Source organism: Microtus pennsylvanicus, chromosome 6 (genome assembly GCF_037038515.1).
Source record: "Microtus pennsylvanicus isolate mMicPen1 chromosome 6, mMicPen1.hap1, whole genome shotgun sequence".
Taxonomy (NCBI): Eukaryota; Metazoa; Chordata; class Mammalia; order Rodentia; family Cricetidae; genus Microtus; species Microtus pennsylvanicus.
In genome coordinates, this window is record NC_134584.1 from 1,007,779 (window position 1) to 1,031,156 (window position 23,378).

Sequence of the window (23,378 nt, forward strand, 5' to 3'; positions counted from 1 at the left end):
ACCCCCTGCCACGGCAACCCACACCCCCCCCACGGCAGCCCACCACCCCCCGCCACGGCAGCCCAACCCCTCCCCCCCTCCCGCTGCCACGGCAGCCCACCACCACCACCCCGCCACGGCAGCCCACCACCCCCGCTGCCACGGCAGCCCACCCCGCCGCCACGGCAGCCTACACCCCCACCCCGCCGCCACGGCAGCCACCACCCCTTTGAGATCACCAGCACCCACCAACCCAGGGAAGCAGGACCCAGAACCACAGCCACAGAGGACCCCAAAACAGGAGACCCCAGTCCACACAGGGCCACCACTTCAGGTAGCCAGGGGACAATCTGAGGCGAGAGGAAAAGGCCCAGCGGCTCCTGGTGAAGGGCCGCTGAATTTCTCTACAGAGATGCCCCGGGATCCATTGAAGACTTGCCCAGAAGAGTGCCCACCTTCCACCAGCGAGTTGTGTAGATATAAACATGGAGACGGTGGGGACAGTCGCTGTGATGACTGGCAAGCTGGGGGGGGGATTTTTATGTGAAATAAATTATAATACAGAGGGAGAATTGGTCCCTCTGTGCTCCCAGGTGTGGGTGGTGAGGGGTGTGGGCACAACCTCCCGTCATTGTGACCAGCGGCCAAGCGGAGATGGGGGAGACCACTGCTCTCCCTTTGTTCCAGAAGAATGGGGGCTGGCGAACTTCCAAGGACCTCGGCTCCATAGCCTGGCATACGGAATGGCAGGAGACCAAAGACACTTGGGCACGGCCATGTTGAGTGTCACCAACAAGACATGATGGGGTCATGGTGACCTATGCCTGACGTCCCTGCCTTCAGGAGGCTGCTGAGGCAGGAGGATTACAGAGAATTCCAGACCAGCCTGGGGTATGGATGGAGACTTGACCAGTGTGTGGTCACCTGGATGTGTCGGGTCCTTCCAGGCCCTAGAGGGGCGGGATGAAGGCTGGATGGGCCTTCCATTGCATGCAGGCTCACATGGCACCCATTGGCCCCCTAACCTGTTCGTTCAGTCAGTCCCGGGCCGTCATTCCCGTCCCGCGGCTCCGGGTCCAGCCACCGTATCTTTCTGTCTCAGTCACAAGGCAGGCACAGTGATGGTACCTGGAACTCAGCGCTGGGGAGGCAGAAAAGGGAGGGTCCCTGGGGGTCATTGACTAAATAGCCCAGCTCAGTGAGACCCCCCCCACCTCAGAAAGAACTGGTTAGTGCACCTGCTGCTCCCAAGGCCATCTGTGTCTCCAGCTCCAGGGGACCTGACACCCCTTCTGGCCTCCTGGGTACCAAGCATGCCTGTGGTACACAGACAGACAACATACATACACACAAAAATAAAATAAATAGGCCAGTTGGTGGTGGTGCACACCTTTAATCCCAGCACTCAGGAAACAGAGGCCCCAGCCATAGGAAGACCCCAGAAGACACCTGGCATAGACCCCCTGCCTCCGTACATGGCTGCACGCAAAGAACGGGGTGTGCACAAAACCCCACCTTGGCTCCCCCGAGCCTGATCTCAGTGACTCTGGTCACATGTGTTCACAATGACAGGGTCACACTGAAAAGGCCACCAGAGCAAGGCAGTAATGTGAGTCTAGACCCACGTTAGCCACAACACTTTTGGATTTCCTGGCAGGGCCTCGCTGGGGCTGGCAGTGGGCAGGGGTTGGGGGAGGGAGGGAGACGGAGGCAGAAGGAGCAGTCTCTTTTTTTGGCCCCATAAGAGCCAGTCTCAATGTCGGGGTCAAGCCAGGGAACACAAACTTAGGCTGATAATTTTAGGGATAGAAAGGTGTGACCGGGTAGGATGGGGAGGAGGGGGGAGAAAAGGGAGGGAGGAGGGGAGGCAGACACAGGGGCATAGGATGGAAGTTGGCTGCTGTTCTTCTGCCCTCTGGCTCTTGACTAATTTAGGCAAAAGGCTACCCTACCGAAGCTATTTGCAGCCTGCGAAACAGGTGCTCCCCCCCCCACCCCCAGCTTGGGGTACTTCCTCCCCTGCCTCCAGGCTGCCCAAACCTATAAAGGCTTAGAGCTTTGTCAATGAGGCCGGGACTCCCCCAAGCAGCATTCTGCAGGTCAGGACCAGGTCACGACCAGTCCCCAGCATGAAGGTCATCGTGGGCATTGGAGGGTGAGCCCTGGGGGCCTGGCGTGTGACCTGTACTGGGAGGGGGAAAGCCCTGAGGCCCTGGGAAGGCGGCCACCGCTGCCCACAGTCTGAGCGCTTGGGGAGGGTTGGCTTGAGGGGTGTGGGGGGCTTTGTGATCACAGAGGGCACAGGGGCTGTACCTCCGTAGATTGTTTTTAACAGTCCCGGGAAGAGATGGGGAGACCTGCTGGAAATCTGGGGACCAGCCCTGTGAGGATGGGGGCAGATGCCTGGACAGGGCAAGATGAACACCCCGGGTTTGTTTTATTTTATTCTGAGGCAAGACGGTAGATCTAGGGCCTCAGGCTTACAAAGCAAGCCCTCAGCACTGGCTACCGCCCAACCCTCTTTTTACTTTTAATATTGAGATGGAGTTCCACATAGTCACACTTTGTGGCTCAGACTAGCCCAGAACTGAAGATCCTCCTGTCTTAGCCCTTAGCTGGGTGTGCCTCCATGCCTGGTTAAGATAGACCTTCTTGTAAGGGACCCCACGACCCCACCACATGGGGGCCATCAGAACCATGACTGCAAACAACCATGTCTCCAGAATGGTTGAGGATGACCTGAGTCCCCACCTCAGTCACCCTAAGAGCCAGGATGCCATGACCTACTCCCCTGCTGTCCCTAAGGCGGGGCTCTGCCCTGACCACGCCCCCAGGCCCTCACTGGGGATTCTGGGTGGGGCTCTACCCTGACCACGCCCCCAGCCCCCTCACTGGGAGGTTTTCGGCGGGGCTTCACGCTGACCACAGGAGCTTGATTCCCCCCTCATGTTCTCACACACACAGACACATGCACACTGACAACACAGACGCGCACACACTCGCACAACGCAGACACACGTGCACGCACACATGCGCACACACATGCACACCACCCTACTAGGTAGGAGCAGCACAGTGGGAGAGCCTGCTCAGGTCACGGGGCCCTGGCGTCACCCCTCGACCTCACGCATGCACCCTTGCAGCATGACCAACGGCGGGAAGAGCACCTTGACCAACCGCCTCCACAAAGCGCTACCCAACTGCTGCGTGATCCACCAGGATGACTTCTTCAAGGTGGCTGCCCTGCGCAGGGGTGGTGGGCTGGAGAGGACACAAGGCAGGGCGTTCCCATTGACCTGCACATCCCCAAAAGGATCAATCCCCTGTGCCGGGGAACCCTGCTAGGCTAACGGGGGTGGCTTCACTGTGGCATGCTGGGTTTTCTTGTTTGTTTTTAGCTCATGACCCTTTATGCCTTTGCTTTCCCTTCTGTGCAATGGGCTCAGAAGGAAGGAGTGACAGGCGATAGGCAGGGAGAGTCTCCAACACAACCTCCACCCGCTCAGGACCCCAAGCTCCTCCAGGCTCATGGCAAGGCAGTCCCAGAGGCCCCCAGGGGGGTGACGAAGGCTGGGTAGGTGCAGGTCTAAGCCCGGACTTGGGGTCCTTCCTGTCTTTCAGCCCCAGGACCAAATAGCGGTTGGGGAGGACGGCTTCAAACAGTGGGACGGTAAGTGCCATATTCGCCTCACCCCGCCCCATCTGTGGCCCCCGCCCCGTCTGTCCCCACTGCGCCCTGTGATGCTGCCCTGTGCCTTGTCTGTCATCCCCTGCCTCTTCTGTCCCCCGCCCCTTCCCGTCTGTGTCCCTCTGCTCCATCTGTTGCCCCTGCCCCGCCTGTCCCCCCTCTGCTCCATCTGTCCCCCACTGTCCCGTCTGTCGTCCCCCCTGCCCCGTCTGTTTCCCCCGTCCATCTGTCTCCCCCGCCCCGTCTGTCCCCCCTTTGCCCTATCTGTCCCCCCCCCCTGCCCCCTCTGTCCCTGTTCCGCATCCCGGTCTGAACCCCGTCATCTTCCCACTAGTGCTCGAGTCCCTGGACATGGAGGCCATGCTCAGCACAGTGCGCGCCTGGGTGAAGGACCCACGCAAGTTCGCGCGCGCTCACGGCGTCAGCCTCCAGCCCAGCGCCTCGGACACCCACATTCTCCTCCTGGACGGCTTCCTACTGTACAGCTACAAGTAAGCCTGGTGTCGCCAGAGAACCCAGAGAACCTTCGAGGGCTCGGGTCCCCAGGCTGAGCCGCCCTGCTGTGTGACCTTGGGCACTGAGCACCTCTCTGTCAGTTTGGACCGTGGAAGTAGGGCGGGTCTGAACGCTGGGAGACGTGCGGGTGCTGCAGGGGTGTCAGTTGACCTGTGACCTCCCCGACCAGGCCCCTGGTGGACATGTACAGCTATCGCTACTTCCTGACTGTCCCGTATGAGGAATGCAAGCGGAGGAGGAGGTGGGTTGCAGGGACAGGGGATGTCCGTGGGGCACCGTCCCGGGAGCCCACCCCACCCTTTCCCACGCATCTCAGGCTCAGCTCAGTGGTGGGAAGGTGTGGAAGTCGGGGTCCCCCAGCCACAGCCTTGGTCTAGGGGTGTGATTCCTCCACCCAAGGTCTGTGGAGCACCGTCCTGCCCTGACAGTCCCGCTGCCTCTTTCTCTCGCTCCAGTAACCGTAGTTACATGGTCCCTGATCCCCCTGGCCTCTTTGATGGTCACGTGTGGCCCATGTACCAGAAGTATAAACGGGAGATGGAGCAGGACGGAGTGGAAGTGGGTAAGCCTGGGAGTCGCCCGAGTCTCACCCCCAGTCTCCCTGGGGTCCGAAGAGTGCACAGCCCAGCCCCACCTGCGGCCCAGCCCTGACACAGGTCTTTTCCGGTTCCAGTCTACTTAGATGGCACGAAGTCCCGTGAGGAACTCTTCAGGCAGGTTCTGGAGGACGTTCAAAACAGGCTGCTGAACCGGTCCTAGCAACTGCGGACATCATCTGGTGTGAGGCGCAGACTGGGCTGGGCGCCGTGATGTTCCCCTCAGGGGACCTGTACACAGGAGGGGGTGTCCCCCCACACTGAGCGGCGGCAGCAACTCACCATTAAACTGAACTGTGTTTTTTAACCTCTGGTGTCTTGTGGTCTCCATGAATAGATGAACCCACCCTCCCTCCAGCGCTATTCGCTGGCCCGAGGTTGACGCCAAGAGCACTGGACACTGTCAGCCTCCACCTGTCTGTAACCTTGCTAATATGCCTCATTTTCCCCAAAGGAGACATTTTCTATGAACTTGAAGAGGGAAATTATCACCCCTAATCTAGACAGGCACAGAGAAGTCACACAGCAAGGTTAGGTATGTTCAGCCAAGACTGAAGGTTGAGAGTCTAGAGTTCTTGAGGGAGTCCTGAGACCTTCAGTCTCCCATCCGAGCCTCCCTCCACCCTGTTCTAGCACCAAAGCCAATTCTCACTTTGTAAGATTATCCAGAATCTCCCACAGTAGTCCCAAAGCACACACCTACTGGGTCTGGGACCTAGCATGTCTCCTCTCTCACACAATCAGACACCTCCTGAGCCATGGTGGCAGCCTGAGGGTGACGTTTTATTATTTGTGTGCACTTCATGAAAGGGAAAACTGAGGCTCAGAGCATCCTGCTGATGCTGGGATGTGAATGTGTGGGGAGGGGGCCGCAGAGTCCATTAATTGGCCTGAGTGCGACACCTCATGGTCATCTGTGGTATTGCAATGACAGCATCCCAATTACATATAGGAAATAATGCGACAGTGGATGTATGAGTGGATGGGTGGGTGGATGGATGGGTGGGTGGATGGATGGGTGGGTGGGTAGGTGGATGGGTGTGTGTGTGTGTGTGAGTAGGTAGGTGGATGGATGGATGGGTGGATGTGTAGATGGGTGGGTGGATGGGTGGATGGATGGATGGATGGATGGATGGATGGATGGATGGATGGGTGGATGGGTGGATGGGTGGATGGATGGATGAGTGGATGGGTGGATGGATGGATGGATGGGTGGATGAATGGATGGATGGATGGATGGGTGGATGAATGGATGGGTGGGTGGGTGGGTGGATGGATGGGTGGATGGGTGGATGAATGGATGGGTGGATGGGTGGATGAATGGATGGGTGGGTGGGTGGGTGGATGGATGGGTGGATGGGTGGATGGGTGGATGGATGGGTGGGTGGATGGGTGGATGAATGGATGGGTGGGTGGGTGGGTGGATGGATGGATGGGTGGATGGGTGGATGGGTGGATGGATGGATGGATGGGTGGGTGGGTGCTCTATTAAACAGCAACTCTGAGGTCTCTGACTACATGAAACTCTGTCTGATAATAAAATAATATAAATGCAATAAAATAAATTGTGAATTCCAATTTCTTTTCCTGTCAATTCCAATTTCTTTTTCTTTGGGGGGGGGGGTTGAAAGGGGGTTTCTCTGTGTAAACCTGGCTATCCTGGAACTCCCTTTGTAGATGAGACTAGCATCTAACAGAGATCTGCCTGCCTCTGCCTCCTAAATGCTGGGATTAAAGGTGTGTGCCAAAACTGCCTGGCTTTTGAATTCCATTTTTTTTTTTTGGTTTTTCTAGACAGGGTTTCTCTGTAGCTTTGGAGCCTGTCCTGGAACTACTCTTGTAGACCAGGCTGGTCTCGAACTCACAGAGATCCGCCTGCCTCTGCCTCCCAAGTGCTGGGATTAAAGGCGTGCGCCACCACCGCCTGGCTGAATTCCATTTTCTAACACTTAAATTTTACAGACTTCAAACTTAAGGGTGTTTTATTTTGTTGTGCTTTGGAATGAGGCGCCTGTCGCTCGGTTGGTCTTGAACCCTCATCCTGCCCCCACATACCTTTCCCTTACCCTGGTTCACCCTACCCAGTGTCTGTGAGACTCTGTGGTAGGCGTAGGTTGGCCTTACACCTGCCTGGAATACTGAAGACATCTATCATCTCCCCCCACATGACCGACAAGGGGCAGGATGCGCCATAGGGTCGCAGCTTCAGGGACAGGAGGACAGTGAAGTCCCCGTGACCTGCAGGACTGGAGCGGCTTGTGGCACTTGCCAACCCCTGGCCTTTGTCCCAGGCACGCTCTGTGATCAGGCTCATCTGGTCACTATCCCCAAAATAATTCAGCCTGAGACAGGGACAAGGCAGAGGTGGCTTCAGGGCAGCCCCACAAACAGCCTGGACATGATTCATGGAATAAAGAATGAACTAGAGAGTTGGAGCAGTGGCTCATGGTTAGCACACGGCCACCCTGCAGAGGACCCAGGTTCAGTCTCCAGCACCCACACAGCAGCTCACAACTATCTACAGCTCCAGCTCCAGGGGACCAGACGCCCCCTTCTGGTCTCTGTGGGAACTGCACACACGTGGTGCACAGACAAAAATGCAGGCAAAGCATCCATACCCATGAGAAAAACCAAACATAAACACACACACAGCACATGTATACACATGCAAACACAAATGTAGCAAGAATGTTTTTAAATGCTGAGAGCAGCTTGCTCAGTCTCCCCAGAACATTCCTCATTTATAGGGACCACCCACCTTGTCCTCAGCACACTGGGGGGGGGGGGGCTGTGTTTTAAGATTGGTTTAGCCGGGCGGTGGTGGCGCACGCCTTTAATCCCAGCACTCGGGAGGCAGAGGCAGGCGGATCTCTGTGAGTTCGAGACCAGCCTGGTCTACAGAGCTAGTTCCAGGACAGGCTCCAAAGCCACAGAGAAACCCTGTCTCGAAAACCAAAAAAAAAAAAAAAAAAAAAAAGATTGGTTTATTGCATGTCCCATATCAGAGAGGGAGAGCTGCTTGCTTGGGATCACACAGCAGTCAGAATTTGAACCCAGGTCTGTGCACTCCTGCTCTGCTTGGGAAAGCTCCTCGCAGCCTTCCCAGAGTGACAGAGGGTGCCAGGGACATCAGCCTCGTCCTAGCAGAGTTCGCCAGCCCAGGGCCGTCAGTGGTACCCTACCACCCACTCGGAACAGACACAGGTCACCCCAATATTGTTGGTTTTCTGTAGTCAAGGATGCTGCGGCTCAGGGGAGGCAGAGACCCTTGTCCAAGGTCTGTTACAGAAAGGTGGCTCAGGACGGGCACTTTGGCACAAGTCTATCATCCTAGCACTCGCTCAGAGGCTGAGGCAGGAGCTCAAGCCAGGGCTACACAGTGAGTTGGAGGCTAGCCTAGGCTACATAAACCCTTATCTCAAAAAAGAAAAAAAATCTCAGGTTGGTGGCTGTGTTCTCCTGAGGGTCCCAGGTGATGTCTGGAGAAACATGTCACACTAGGGGAGCTCCAGGCACAGAGCGGGTGGGGTCAGGGACATTGCTCAGCACACTCCAGAGTCCAGGATATCCCACACAGAGCACCCAACCAGACATTCCCACACAATGAGCCCAAGGCTCCTCGGTCTCCAGTAAGAGTCACTGCTGACACAGATGCTCACCAGCCCCGGAGTCAGGAGTCAGCTAAGTCATCCCCAGGTACCAAGGAGCTTGGCATATATAAGGTCCCGTGCCTGGAGTCCCCATCTCCACCTGCCATCTGGTCTACCGGGAGCCACTGTGTCTATCTTTACTCGAGTCCTGGGGATTCGAACCCAGGCCTTCACACATCTTAGGTAAATACTCTATCTGCTGGGCTGACTTCCCAGCTCAGAGAGCCCAAGCGCCTTGCCCAACCACCCAGTCCTAGGACTGTCACCCTGCCCAACCCCACACACCCCGAGTCCGAATAACCATCACAGGGGCTGAGGTGACAGTTTGGTCAGGACCTGGAGGTGGGTGTCAGCGCAGCCACCTGTCTCTGACATCCGTTCGCACTCAGCAGAGATCTCAGTCAGCATTATAGCCCTGAGCCCCACCTGGGCCAAAGGGCACCGCACTCCAGACGTAAGGTCCCCAAGGGCCAGAGAAGGGGGGCAGCCCCAGAGCTGAGTGGAGAACCAGCCAAGGCCAGAGGGGAGGGGCCGACAGAAGAGACAGAAGCTACCAACTGCAGATGTCCCCATCCTGGCTCCCCAGATCCACTGGGCCAACTCTAGAGACTGCAAGCAATCTCAGACATGAAGATCGCATCTCCTCGCTTCCCCAGCCAGCAGGTCTGAAGCAAGGTGGACAGAGGTGGAATTTGGGGACACATCTATACTTGTGGACAGCCACAAAATGCCTTTAGCCAGGAGACAGAAGCAGGCGGATCTCTGTGAGTTCGAGGCCAGCCTGGTCTACTGAGTGAGTTCCAGGACAGCCAGGGCTACACAGAGAGACCCTGTCTCAAGAAAAAACAAACCAAAATCAAGGTGACTTTAGACTACAGAAGGTCAGGGGCTGCGGACCCAGGGAGAGCTGGGGTTGGGGACAGAGGGGGTCCTCTCTTTGGTCCCTCAGCTGTTCACCACCCACACCAAGACACACATGCATTGTTGGGGTCACTTAGGTGGGACGGGAGTGCCCCTGGCTCTCCACCCTGTTGCATGTCACCTTTCCCTTCCGCCCACTGTCCCAGAAGCCCCTGGGGACCGTCAGGGTCTGTGTTTCACTCATCCTTCACTTTAACACAATTCTTTTACTTTTTGGGGTCACCATGGCCGCATGAAGCCTCGGTGAGGGCCAAGGACCCCGGGGAGGTGGTTGGGTACTTACTTTTAAGATCTCAGGGGTTGAAGGAGCCGCCGGAGGCTTGCAGGCTTGGCTTTATAGCCTCGCCGCGGGCTCCTCGCCAGGTTATTAAAAGCGAGGCAGTGTCTTGCCCAAGTATGGTCAAGAACTGAGAACCATGAACTTGGCCAGGCCACATCTGCTCTGAGCACCTGATCCGGGCTGCGACGGGTGGGGGTGGGGGTGTGGTGGCACATACCAGTGCCCTCTGACCTACATGAGGCTAAAGCCGTGGGGGGTGGGGACCACAAATAGAACTATCTGTGGTGACATTAGCCTGTCATCCAGGCACTTCGGATCTGGGGTACACAGTTCGAGGACAGCCTGGGCTATGTAGAGTTCCAAGGGTACAGTGAGACCCTGTCTCAAAGACATAAAATCCAGTCAATTAACTAGAGACTCAATCCTTGGGACCGCTGCTACCGAGGCCCCCACAAACTTGAGGTGTCTGGTTACCATCTTGGGAAGCACAGGGACTCACTGGAGGCTGCACGGGTTTGTCGGGAGTGGGCTGGGCTAGATGGGAACCGGAGGCAGTAGCCAGGGCGCCTCCCTCGGACCAGACAGGGACCTGTAGCAGGCACATGTCGTCAGCAGTACCCAGACCACAAGCCCACCCTAAGGAGATGAAGCCTGGATACTGGAACAGGAGCTGCATACCAATGGCTGGCACACCCCCTTTCCCCAATTCCAAGCTGAGCCTCTTTGTTCTAGAATATTCCATGTCTGCCCGAAGCTCAGCACAGTCTTCTCTGAACTTAACTAATTTTAATGGAGAGACTGATCTCCTCAAATAAGGCTCAGTCCTGCGTCCTGAGGGTGAGCACATCTTCATATTTGGGGTAAAACCAGGGCTTATCAGGAAAGCCTGTGAAGGGGCCTATGGCTACAGCTTTAATCTTTATTTTTTTTAAGATTTATTTATGTATTATGTATACAGTGTTCTGCCTGCACATCTGAGGAGGGCACCAGTTCTCATTACAGATGGTTGTGAGCCACCATGTGGTTGCTGGAAATTGAACTCAGGACCTTTGGAAGAGCATCCAGTGCTCTTAACCTCTAAGCCCAGCTTTAATCTTTATTAACTTTTGATTTTGCGAGAGTTTCTCTCTGTGGAGCCCTGCAGTCCTGAAATGCAGTATGTAGACGAGGCTGGCCTCGAACTCACAAAGACCAAGCTCCCTTTGCCTCCCCAGGTCTGTGCCATCACACCTGGCTTTTTAAACATTTAGAAAACGTTATTTATATGTATGAGTTTGTGTCTGTGCACAAGTGCGCACCCTGTGCCCGTAGAGCACATCGGATCCCCGAATTTGCAACTAGAGGAGGTTGCGCGTGGCTGTGGGGTATGGAGCTCGGACCCAGATCCTCTAACCCGGCAGCCAGCACCTTGAGTAGACTAGGGCGGCCGCTGCCGCTAATCTCCACCACCGTGAGACCGCACCGCAGGGGCTCACGGTCAAACCAGGCCGCGGGTGAGGTCTGAGCGTGCTGGAGGTCCACAGCCTGTTCCGCCCACGCCTGCGGTTCTGCACAGAGCTAGACTAGAGGTGGGACTGGAAGGGCCATGCACCTTCACTACACAGACGGTAACCCAGGTCTCCAGGGACACCAGGCAGGACACTGGGTCAGCTCACAGCTCAGGGACAATAACTGCTCTGGGGCAGGATGTTGTAAACTCTGGGATGACAGGTGCATAACGTTTGATCTCTCCCGTGGTGAGGCCTTTTGTGTCTCTTACTTGCTGTGTGACACTCCAGGGGACCTGCTGTTTTTAGTTCAACTTCACTAGTCAACTGTGTGTGATGCCACCCATGGCGTGTCGCGTGGCACAGAGCATGATCTCCAGGGTGGAGATCCTCGGTGGTCGTGGGGGGGTGGTGGAGACCACACACCGTGTGGGCTACTAGCTCCTACCTTCCCCGCGGAGCGTGGAACACAACGCGGCAGTACGTGGAAAGTAACTTTATTCCGGGGTTGCGCTGGGGTCCGGGATCCGGGGTGCGGTGCGGGGCTCCGCGGCCGCAGCTTAGCGCACGCCGCACTCGGCCTGCAGTCGCTCCTGCTCCAGCGCGCGCACCAGATCGCGCACAAACTGCACCTCGGCAGCCACCTGCGCGGCCAGCGCGTCGTAGCGGTTCTCCAGGCGACCCAGGCGGCGCTTCAGGCCCCCAGCACCCAGCAGCGCCGCCCGCGCCTCCTCCTGTGCACGCGTGCGCAAGGCCTCGGTGCGTCCTAGCTCTGTACGCAGGCGCCGCAGGTCGCGACCTAGCCCCACGCTCCCGTCCCGGCAGCGCGCCTCCCGCTGCTCGGCGGCAGCGCGCAGCGCGCACACGCGCTCCCGGCACTGGCGCCGACCCCGCTGCAGCTCGCGCAGCCCCTGCTCTGCCGCCGCCACGTCCTCCAGCACGCGTGAGAAGCGCTCGAAGCTGGCGTAGCTCGTGTTGCGCGGCATGCTCGAGTGCGACTTGAGGCTGTATTCGCGCAGGCGCGCCGCGCGCAGCCGCCGCCGCTCCGGCTTCCGGGCGCCGTCCTCGCGCCTTCGCACCTGCGGGGAGCGAGCTTAAGGCAAGGGGACCACGGCCGCCCGCCAGCCCACCCGTTCCCGGGGTCTCGAGGCCCCACCTTGATCCAGGAGTGCTCGAGGCTCTGCGCGATTGTCATCCTCCTCCTGCAGGATGGGGCGGGTTAGTGTTTGTGGGACCCCACTTTCAGCCTGGCATGTGACCCGTCAGGGCGACACGGGGTCATTGCTGACAGTACCCCGTATCGCGGGATGTAACCCTGATTCCCAGTCATCCACCCTTGCCCCACCCCATCCACCTAGGAACATGGAGGAGCCAGACAGGCTGCAACCCTGTTGTCCCCAAACCAGGCTGGCTGTACTCTGCTAGGCCCCTGCGGCTTTATGAAGAGCCGTGGACACTGATGCCCTGGAGTCCGCAGGGTGTAGTAGAGGCTGGTGAACAGGGCAGGTAACAAGGGAGTAAACCTGCCACCTAGTACCCTGGAGGGGGAGGCGAGATGATGAATTCAAGGCCAGCCTGGACTACAGCAGACCCTGCCTCAAAATTACAGCAAAAGTCCCCAAACCAAAACCCAGGTGTGGCCAGCCGTTGAGAGGCCGCCACCGTGCTCCGCCTACTTGGGGTCTTTGACCAGCAGCTTGCGGATGAAGTCCTTGGCCAGCTCGCTGGTGCTGCTGAAGTACTCCTCATCGAAGTCGTAGTTCACCGCCGAGATGTTTGTCAGGGTCTCCTGCTTGGTCTCCCCCAGGAACGGGGACGCCCCACTCAGACTGCAAGGGGACAGGGCGGAGGGAGAGTCAGCTGATAGGAGCTGACGACCCACCCTCTCCACTCGTTAGTCTGTCACCTTGACGCAGCTAGCGCTATCTGGGAATGGGGACCTCAACTGAGAGACTGTGTTTGTGGGCGGGGGTTCACCGTTGATGAAGGACTAGGCCACAGTGAGCAATGCCAACCCTGCGCAGGTGGTCCCTATAAACCAGCAGGGTGCGCAAGCCACAGGAGCAAGCCGATAAGCTCCACGGTTCCTGTGCGACTGACTGGTCACTGTGAGAGCAAACCCCTTCCTCTCCAAGGTGCGTTTATCACAGCAGTAGAAACCAAACTGGAATATCTCCTGACCCCAACAATCCAGCACACTGGTGCTATGGAGAAGCAAGAGAAACATCTCCAAGGAAAGGACAGGACAGACCTTAAAACAGGGTAATCAACACTCAGTGAGGGGGCTGTGGGCGGGGCCGGGGGTACATCCACGGTCAGAGTGAGCCGCTCCTTCCCCGGCTATCTCCCAAGGTCCTTACAACAGGTCCCAGCCCAGACCCTGTCCCCTAGCATGTGCACTCACAGGATGTAGGTGATGACGCCGATGCTCCTGTAAGGGGCAGAAAAGATGGGTCAACATGACCATAGCCGTACCCTACGCCTAGGACACAGCCCCCAAATCTCAAGGACCAAGGGTTCTAGAGTGTGGTCAGTGTTAATCACAGGGTCGCCTGAGCACCTGGACCAATGCCAGGACAGCAGGTCCACAGAACCTCTGAATCGATGTGACCCAGCATCTACCTGACCGGCTCTGGCTGCAGCGGGTCACTATCCTGTCAGCTGGGAGACCCGCGGGGGCAACCTGTGAGGGTGCAGACCCCACACACCAAGGTCAGCCCAGGAGGCTCATCTCTTCTGTGCGGCCGTCCAGTGCCCACACCCTCACTACAGCTAGGGGAGGAGGGAGCACAGCAGGGGAGGGCGGAGCAGGACCTTACCCCCACCACTCACCACATGTCAGCCTCCAAGCCCAGTGGTTCGTAGTTGACAATTTCGGGGGCTGTGGAAGACAGGGTCGCAGAGGCAGGTCAGGCTGGGATGTGCAGGGGCCCGCCCCACCCAGCGGTGTCCGCGCCTGCCCCTCACCCACGAACTCGGGAGTGCCGAAGATGTTCTTGAACTCGCTGCCGGCCTCGATCCTGTGCGCGATGCCAAAGTCGATGAGTTTGATGCGCGGGCTGGCTGCGTGCTTGTCCAGCAGCATGATATTCTCGGGCTGCATGAGGGCAGGGGGTGATGTGATCCCTGGGGACATCCCCCAGCCCCACCTCCCAGCGCCCACGCACGCGTGCTACCTTCAGGTCAAAGTGCGCAATGCGCTTGGAGTGCAGGTAGTGGACTCCGTCCAGGATCTGCTTGAGGAACTGCGTGGCCTCGTCCTCCGTCAGCGACTCCTTCTCGGCCAGGAAGTCGAAGAGCTCGCCACCAGACACCAGCTCCAGGATGAGTACCACGTCCGTCTTGTTCTCGAACACATCGTGCAGCGTGATGATGTTTGGGTGGCGGATCTCGCGCAGGATGCTCACCTCGCGCTCGATCTCCTCCCGGCTCACACCGCGCCGGCTGGATGGCAGGCGCCGCTTCTTGATGAACTTGGCCGCGTACTCCATGCCCGTGCCCTTCTGCTGGCACTTGCGCACGATGGCAAACTGGCCGCTGCGTGGGAAGGGACAGCTGAGCACCGCAGACGGAGCCACAGTGCATTGTCCTCGGGGCTCCCACAGCAGCAGGTCTGCCCAAAGAGCCAGGACATGGGGCTGGGGGAGGGGGACGGCTCAGGGGAGACAGTGAGGCCAGGGAGCGCCAGGGATCCGAGAAAAGTCAGGTGGGGTTAACCCCAGTGCTGAGGGAGAGAGGAGGGTCCCTGGCCAGGGAATCCAAGCCGCCTCAGTGAGCTCCGGGTTCATTCAGTGAGCCACTCTGTCTCAAAAAACCAGGTGACATAAAAGTGGGATTCCTCAGACAGACATGGAGACTACGGCTTTAACCCCAGCACTCAGGAGGCAGGAGCAGGCAGATCTGTCTTGTGAATTCCATGAGAGCCTGATTTACAGTAGTGAAATTTGTAGCAACCCAGGAAGATACAGAATGTCAACCTCTAGTCTCCACACACATTCTAAATACTCTGTGTATCAATCAAGCCAGATGTGGAGGCACCCAGCACCCAGCACTCAAGATGCTGGGGGGGGGGGGGTCTCAACTTAAAGCCCAGCCCCTCACTCCAAGATGGAAGCCCCTAGGACAGGAAGCCCACACCTCATCGGTTTCAGGAAGTCCCTGAAGTCAATCAAATGCACCAATCCCCGCCCCTCCCGATTTATGTATAAGAACTCTGACTCAGACCAGCTGGGCTGCCTGGGGGCAGCTCGCCCTGGGAGACCGCTGCCCACTCAGGGAAGGGGGTTGTCCACTGGCTGTACAGTGCATTGCAAACTCCCAGCGCTGACAGGAACACAGTTGTCTGTTTCTGCTGTCGGTAACCCTGTACTGGCTGGATTTTGTTGACTACACAACCCTAGACCTAACGTAGAGGAGGGGCCTTGCTGTGGGATTCTATCAATGTTTATGTTGTGGAATATTGCTGTAACTAGGCAAAGATTGTTACAGACGCATTTGCTTTGCCTGCCTAAGGCACCTGATTGGTCTAATATAGAGCTGACTGGCCAATAGCGAGGGAGTAGAGGGACAGGTGGGGCTGGTGGGCAGAGAGTAAGGAGGAGGGATTCAGCCTCTAGAGAATGAAGAGAAAGGAGAGATAACGGAAAAGAGGGAGACACCTGGGGCCAGTCGGCTAACCGCCAGCCAGACAGGGAGGAGGATATCCAAATGAAAGGTAAAAAACCCGGAGGCAAAACAGAGATGAAGAGAAACGGGTTAAATTATAAGAGAGAGCAGGAAACGGGCCTCAGCTCAGCCCAAGCATTCATAACTAATATTTAGTCTTTGCATCATGATTTGGGAGCTGGTTGGAGGCCCAAGAGAAAGCCTGCTCCAGGCATGTCTGTGGGACATTTTCTCAACGATGGCTGATGTGGAAGGGACCAACCTGCCGTACTTCCTTCCATTCCTGGGCTGGTGGTCCCAGGTTCGAGAAGGAAGCAGGCTGAGCCAACCATGTGAAGCACACCCTCCGCGGCCTCTGTATGAGTGGCTGCCTCCAGGGTCCTGGCCTGACTTCCCTCAGGATGGGGCTGCCCCAAGAGCTGAGCAGAAGTCTGTCCTCCCAAAGCTGCTTTCGGTGTTTCGTCACAGCAGAGACCACAACCAAGACAGCCCCGAAACCCACGTTCCTGCAAGTGACCCCAACAAAGCTCACTGGGTCCCCAATTTGTCTTTGGTGCTGTCCGTACTCGGGTCTGTCACTGGTTCCGGCTGCGCTGAGGGGCCATCTGTCACCCTCCCCAGCAAAGGCACCACAAAACAGTGAGTGCCCAACAGGGACCAACAACCAAAGATGAGCTCGGGAAGGCACAGCACGCTTGGGCAATGGCACGCAACGGAGGCTGGGTGGGGGTGGGATGTGCCAGGGGACAAAGGCACCTTTCCCTATGGGGTACAGGTCAGTGTGCCTTCCTGCTGGGTCAGCGGACCCTACAGTGGTTGGGGACAGTGAACATCCATGGATGTTGTTTGCCTGTTAAGTAGCATGGAGTGGTTCACAGCCTAGTGAGTGGGGTCTGGTGAGCATGGGGGTGCCCTGCACAGAGGGACGCACGAATGTAGTGGTCTGTGCGGAGTCACATAGGTTTCAGGCTGAGGTGGCAGAAACGGCTGTCTGAGAGGATGGGATGATGATGCCACTGCTGTTCCTTACAGTTGGGGGGACCCTCAGAAGATCTGGATAGTGTGTATGTCGGGGGTGGAATAGCAGAAAAATTAAAGATTTTAAAAGTGACATTTGGCCAGGCAGTGGTGGCACCCATCTTTAATCCCAGCACTCGGAAAGCAGAAGCAGGCAGGTCTATGAGTTTGAGGCCAGCCTGGTCTAGAGCGAGTTCTAGGACAGGCTCCAAAGCTACACAGAGAAACCCTGTCTTGAAAAGCCAAAATAAATAAAGTGACATTTGATACCCAGTTCACCAGGCCATGAGATGTTGTTCATTCAAGAGCTGAGGAAAATGTCTATGTATCAGGGGTCTCAGGACCTGGACAGAGCTTCAGTGCCTTTGGTGGGTCCCTTGGTAGGGCAGGACCCCTGTGATGTCAGAGAGCCTTTATCTTAGACTAGCATGTGAACTACGGAACCTGACATGCTGCTCAGTGGATTCACACTGGGCCAGGGTCCTCAGGAAAATCAGCAGACGGAGACAAAATGCAGCATGCCTGAGCCTGTGCAGGGTCAGGGGCCAGTACTTCAGCGTGGTAAGAAATGGGTATGGGGGGGGGGGGCTGGAGAGATGGCTCAGAGGTTAAGAGCACTGACTGCTCTTCCAAAGGTCCTGAGTTCAATTCTCAGCAACCACATAGTGGCTCACAACCATCTGTAATGAGGTCTGGTCCCCTCTTCTGACAGCAGGCATACACACAGACAGAATGTTGTATACATAATAAATAAATATTTTTTTAAAAAAGAAATGGGTACAGGTAATTGCTAGAGCACCCCACCCCAGGGACAGGAAGGGGGTCTCAAGGCTGGGACTCCCCTAAATGGGTGGCCTGGGCGCTTGCAGGGTGACTATATGGTGGGTTGACTGGTCTACGAATGCTGGTATTGGGGCTCTGGAGTGTTGTAGAAGTTTCAGTTCTGGGGGGCTCAGATACATAGCAGGGGTGAAAGGGAGCACACACCCCAGGAGGTGGCTGCAGGCGTGAAGGACAATGTCCTCACTGTCCTGCCGTCACCTTATGTTCCTCCCACCTTGTGCTGTGGGACTCTGCTGTCCTTGGTGAACAGGTGGCTGTGACTTACAGGTGACGCAAAGCCAGCACTTACGTATTCTACACACAGACACCCACGCATGTGTGAGTGCCATTAAAGAATGGCATTCAAGCCGGGAGGTGGTGGCCCACATCTTTAATCTCAGCTCTCAGGAGGCAGAGGCAGGCGGATCTCTGTGAGTTCGAGGCCAGCCTGGTCTACAGAGTGAGTTCTAGGACAGCCAGGGCTACACAGAGAAACCCTGTCTGGAAAACCAAAATAAAAATAAACAAATAAAAAGGCTGTTGGGCTGGAGAGATGCTCGGTGGTTAGCGCACCTTCCTGCAGAGGACCCAGGTTCAGTTCCCAGTGTGCACACTGGGCTCACAACTGCCTGTGACTCCAGTTCTCAGGACCCAACGCCCCCTTCTGGCCTCCACAGGTACTGCACACAGATACTCGCTGAGGATGTCACATGCCAAGGTGAAGAAGACTGAGTCTAAAGTGTCCCCTCCCTGTGGCTGAGCCGTGGTGGCCCACACGAGCTGCAAAGGTGGTTGGAGAGAACTGCACCCTGAATTCTCCCAATGACGAGCAGGGTGTCAGCCGGTCGAAGGCAGAGCCTACGGCTAAGACCATTCTTTTTGGTGGCTGCTCAGGTGCTCACTGAGACTCATTAGTTGGGCTCTGGGGACGGAAGGACAGGTCCACAGCTGGGTTCGAGTCCTCTCAGGACCCAGAGACCATGAGGGGAGCTGGGCTCCCCAGGATTAAAACCATCTAAGGGGGATGCCCAACAGCGATCCCAGGGCACTCCACCCTGTAGTGGCCCCTCAGACAGGAAGTCCTCCCTTCCTGGGAACACGGGCAGAAGGGGCTGCTAAGAGGCTCTGTCAGGCCAGCCACCTGGAAAGGCCGCTCTCCAGCCTGCAGCTATGTGGGCTGTCACCCATGCTGGGGTGGCCTCGGTGAGACAGCTGTCTTTTAGCCATTTCTACTCCTGTAAGTGACCCCAGTGAAACTCATGGCTCACCACACCAGACTTTGGTGGTGTCCAGGGTTTCTGCCATTGGCTCCCTATCTGGGGCGAATTGACACTTCTCCTCTGCCCAGGAATAGAACCACCACCTAAGCTACGACTCCTTGTCTCAACAACAGCCAAATCTTACTATGTAGCACAGGCTGGCCTTAAACTCAGTGATAGCCAGGCAGTGGTGGCGCAAATCCCAGCACTCGGGAGGCAGAGGCAGGCGGATCTCTGTGAGTCTGAGGCCAGCCTGGTCTACAGAGCGAGTTCCAGGATAGGCTCTAAAGCTAAAGAGAAACCCTGTCTCAAAAAACCCAAACAAACTCAGTGATGGCCCCCTGGCCTCAGCCTCCTGAGAGCTGGGGGAGGGGGGACTGCTACAACTCCCACTTTCTTTGATAACTGTCTTTGGAGATGGGAGATGCTGCCCTGCCTTGTTCTCACAGCTGGGACAGACTTCCTGCAGGCTTCCCCAGGACCTGCAAACAGGAGACAGGAGGATGGTGAGTCTGAAGCTAGCCTGGGCTACATGAGACCCTGTCTCAAACAACATGGAGCCGGTGCGGTGGCTCAGGAGCAACCAGACCTCTATTTCTAAACCTGCAGGGGGAGGGAGCGCGGTCCTGACCCCCGCATGCACACAAATAAGCATAGTTTAATAAGCCAGGTGTGGCAGTGCACACGTCTTTAATCCCATCACTCAGGAGGCTGAGGTAGGCGCATCTCTGTGAGTTCTCAGCCAGCCTTGTCTACAGAGGGAGTTCCAGGACGGACAGCCAGGCCTGCACAGACAGACCCTGTCTCAAAATGACAAAAGCATGGGCCTGCTCTGAGAGCCTGCATCCTGAGGAGAGGACGGGCAGCACAGAGCCAGCAGGGGCAAGGGAAGAGCCCAGACCGTGTATCCACACCCACTGCACGTACCGTGTACCCACACCCGCGGCACGGACCATTTACCCACACCCGCGGCACACACCATGTATCCACACCTACGGCACAGACACCAACATGTTGTCCCCTGATGGAGTTGGGGCAAGGAGTCACAGGACTTGTGTCCTAACGGCTCACTCGCCAGGTCCCCAACACCATGGTGACTCCAGCAGCTCATTCCTGGGATATGAGGAATCACAGAGAAGCCCCGGGGACACTGACGTACACCACAGATGAGGCCTTCTCCAGCAGGTGCGCCATGGCCGCCATCACCCCTGCTTCATAGCTGAGAACGGTGTTCAACCACGCCCACACAGGGCAACACGAGACTGGACCCTCCTTGCTGCAGGACACAGCCTGGCACCTGTGTGACCGTCCCTCGCTTGCTTCCAGTCATGGGACTCAACAGCTGAAACCCTACGAGATCACCAAGAACTCTCAGCTGCAGCACAGAAGGACTGAGGCCACCTCGTCACTCTGCATGGGAAAAGCGTCCACACATCAAGGCTACTCGGATGGATGCAGCTGGCAGGGCTGAGGCAAGGAAGGGAGGAGCCACGGCTGGGGCACTGGAGCCCCTCGGGCTGTTCTTAGCTCCCGCCTGCTCTACACTAGAGCTTCCGAGGCTGTACAGCGGCACCGGGTAGCCGTCCTCAGCCACTGTGTGTGCCGGTCCTGTGGACCGTACCCTGTCACCAGAAATACAGGGATGGGCGTTTCCTGGCATTGTTTCGGATCACAAAATACAAATCTTTCTCCCAGGCACATAGCAACAGTCAAGTTCGGAGTTCAATCCCTGGATCGCACATGAAAAGCCAGGCGTGGTGGCACGTGCCCAGAACACTGGCGCAGGGAACTAGGGCTTCTTGCTCTGCCAGTGAGACGGTGTTTACAAACAAGGTGCAGAGACCTGTGGAGACTACAGCGGCCACCAGCACCTGCTGCTCTCACCAAGTATCTGGGCTTGAACCCCAGCACCCACAGCTCACAACTGGGTGACGCCAGGCCTGGGGAAACAGCACCACCTTCTGGTCTCTGTGGGAACTACATACACACGGGGCACGGAAAATGAAAATAAATCAGAAAAAACGGTGGGGAGTGGACAGGAGACACGAACTCAGCCTCCACCCTCACACATCACACCTGGGACCACGTGACGGAGAGCCAACGCCTGCGAGCTGCTCTCTGCCCTCCACATTCACGCTGCACACACAATCAACATCTCTCAAAATCAAAAAACCAAAATGCAGAGACGCAGGCAGGGGTGACTGTACAGGGCTGCCAGGATCTGGGGACACATCGTGGGGTCCTGGAACCGTTCCCAGGATCTGACTATCCCAGATAGTGAAAGGGCTACACTTTCCCAGTCTTCTGGGGAGGAGGAGGGTTCGTGGAGGGTGAAGGCCCACAACAGCCTGAACTAAGATCCGAGATGCGCTCCGTATTTATTTCCATGCGAATTTTGCCCACAGGGTCCAGAAGGAGGCATCAGATCCCCTAGGACTGGAGTCGCAGATGGTTGTGAGCCGTGGTGTGGGTGCTGGGGACCGAAACCCAGCCCTCTGCCACAGCAGCTGGTACAGCGCGCTGACCACTGAACCATCCCTCCGGCCGGTCACTCTGGGTCTCACTGAGCCTGAGATGGCTCTACACCCCCAGCACAGGGCTCACAGAGGTAATCCCCCAGAGTTCAGGGTCTCCACAGATTCAGGACTCTCCCCAGCAGTCAGGAAGGCTACATTATTTACATTCCATCTGGATGACATCATCAGGAGAGCCCTAAGCTTCCCAGGCCAGAATTTGCCAAATAAGGTAGGGGGCCTCTTAGAAAGATGGGCCTGGTGGGCAGGGTATGGTGGTCAGGGCCCAGTGGGCAGAGCGGGAAGGGGAGGGGGCTGGGTGTGGGAGTGGTGCCCACCAGTGCCTACTGGGAGGGGGGAATCTGGCTTTCTCAAGAACACCAAGAAAAGCTGAGGGGACTCAAGGCTAAAGACAGGGAGACCTGAGTCTACAGACAGCACGTGCCGTGTGGGTGACACCTGTCACCAGCAGGTTTAGTACCCAGGTCTGTGAACATGACCTGAGCTCAGTCCCTGGGGCCCACATGTACATCTGTGGTATACACACAAACACGCACACCATAGCAATTACAAGGCCAGTCTGGGGTACGTGAGACCCTGCCTCAAACAATCAACCAAGGCCAGGTGTGGGGCCCAATGCCTTTAGTCCCGGTTTTCAGAGAGGGGGAGGGGTTCTCTGTGAGAAAACGCTCCAGACCAGCTGAGACTACACAGTGAAAAGTGTCTCAAGAGGAAAAACCGAGTGCAGAAGAATCAAACAGCCAAGAAGGCTCGGGCGCCACCCTGCCTCACACCACGTCCCCACAGCTCACTCACAGAGGGAACCAGAGGAAGGAGACTCAGGCCCATGGCCATCTGGGAATCTGAGTGTGACACACTCGGTGGTCACACAAAGGACAGGGAGAGAGAGAGCACACCAGCAACGTCACTCACCTGCCCAGCTCCTCTCCCATCTCATAGTGGTCCTCAACATCTTCCTGCCTAAATGTGGACATGGCGGCCTGCCTTCTGGAGGACTCCTGGGACAGGGGGCTGGGAAGACACAGGGGAGAGAACTCTTCATCCGGGAACTTGGGGAGGCCCATCACCCCCTGGCACAAATGACACCCCCTCATCAATGCTCTCCCACCCACTGGGGAGGGGAAGGCTGGAGGACTACAATTCCAGGGCATTCTCAAATACTCGGGGAGCCGGAAGCCAGGATGGGCTACATGAGACCATCTGTGTGCGCGCGTGCGCAGGGAACTAGCGCGACGGCTCAGCTGGTGACAGTGGGCGCTGTTCTTATCGAGTACCTGCGCTCGGTTCCCAGTGCCTGACCAGTTGACTGACCACTACGCCAGGTGACTTAACGCCCTCTTCTGGTCACCTCAGGTACCTGCACTCTAGCGCACCACTAAGAAACAGGCACAGATAAAAGTAAAAGCAAAAAAAAAAAAAAAAAAAAAAAAGACATTTCAAACAGTGAAACGCCGAGCGCTGGAGTGCAAGTGTTCTCTACTCTCAATACTCTCTCGCAGCCTCCGGCTCCTGGGGTCCCTCGCGAGCTTCCTAACCTGTCAATCATGCCCACCTGCACCCCGGAACTCAGGGGCGTCGCCGGAGCGCTAACGCATGCGCAGTCCTAGCAGCCCAGCCCCCGCGGCTGGAGCGTCCCGAGACCCCTCGCGTGTCCCCCTCCCCTGGCTACCGCCCTCGCCGCGTGTCCTTTGGATCCCCGACACGCTGCCCTGGCCCGTCCATACCATCCACAGTCCGCGAGTCCCCGCCCGGCGCCAGCGTAGCCCCCGCGACCTCCTCCTGCGGAAGTCCCGGGGAAGCATGTACGCATGCGCCAACCGCGCCACGACACAACCCCGCTACGATCGGAAATCAGCGCTAATTGGTCCGTGTCCCAGCCTGGAGAACCGAGTGCCGCTCATTGGCCAGCATCACCAACTACACGCGGAAGCCAGAACCCATTGGCGACGCAGAAGCCTGCTGGG

General features: G+C 57.2%; 2 protein-coding genes and 1 long non-coding RNA gene across 6 annotated transcripts; 1 reads left to right on the top strand and 2 right to left on the bottom strand.

Moving 5' to 3' along the window:
* Positions 1–181: 181 nt before the first annotated feature.
* LOC142851585 (uncharacterized) lies at positions 182–9,687 on the bottom strand. 2 transcript variants are annotated; one of them, XR_012910843.1, is made up of 4 exons: positions 9,634–9,687; positions 1,218–1,296; positions 1,005–1,120; positions 182–503 (listed from the first exon to the last, which is right to left on the bottom strand). It is a non-coding gene; the product is annotated as an uncharacterized LOC142851585 (long non-coding RNA). The 2 variants fall into 2 exon arrangements; XR_012910844.1 differs by lacking the exon at positions 9,634–9,687 and adding an exon at positions 1,429–1,497.
* Positions 2,026–5,086, top strand: Nmrk2 (nicotinamide riboside kinase 2). Of its 2 annotated transcripts, XM_075975382.1 has the most exons (7): positions 2,027–2,134; positions 3,123–3,213; positions 3,601–3,649; positions 4,002–4,158; positions 4,353–4,424; positions 4,639–4,745; positions 4,857–5,086. In XM_075975382.1, exons 1-7 carry the CDS (start codon positions 2,109–2,111, stop codon positions 4,940–4,942), a joined length of 588 nt encoding a protein of 195 aa, XP_075831497.1. In that variant the 5' UTR covers positions 2,027–2,108; the 3' UTR covers positions 4,943–5,086. The 2 variants fall into 2 exon arrangements, with proteins under 2 accessions (XP_075831498.1, XP_075831497.1); XM_075975383.1 differs by lacking the exon at positions 4,353–4,424 and having other exon boundaries at positions 2,026–2,134.
* A 1,911-nt stretch (positions 9,688–11,598) lies between the features above and the next one.
* Dapk3 (death associated protein kinase 3) lies at positions 11,599–23,289 on the bottom strand. Of its 2 annotated transcripts, XM_075975375.1 has the most exons (9): positions 23,139–23,289; positions 22,327–22,425; positions 14,294–14,654; positions 14,085–14,214; positions 13,950–13,998; positions 13,522–13,548; positions 12,794–12,946; positions 12,274–12,319; positions 11,599–12,196 (listed from the first exon to the last, which is right to left on the bottom strand). In XM_075975375.1, exons 1-9 carry the CDS (start codon positions 23,222–23,224, stop codon positions 11,678–11,680), a joined length of 1,470 nt encoding a protein of 489 aa, XP_075831490.1. In that variant the 5' UTR covers positions 23,225–23,289; the 3' UTR covers positions 11,599–11,677. The 2 variants fall into 2 exon arrangements, with proteins under 2 accessions (XP_075831490.1, XP_075831491.1); XM_075975376.1 differs by lacking the exon at positions 12,274–12,319 and having other exon boundaries at positions 11,767–12,196.
* Between the last annotated feature and the right edge of the window lie 89 nt (positions 23,290–23,378).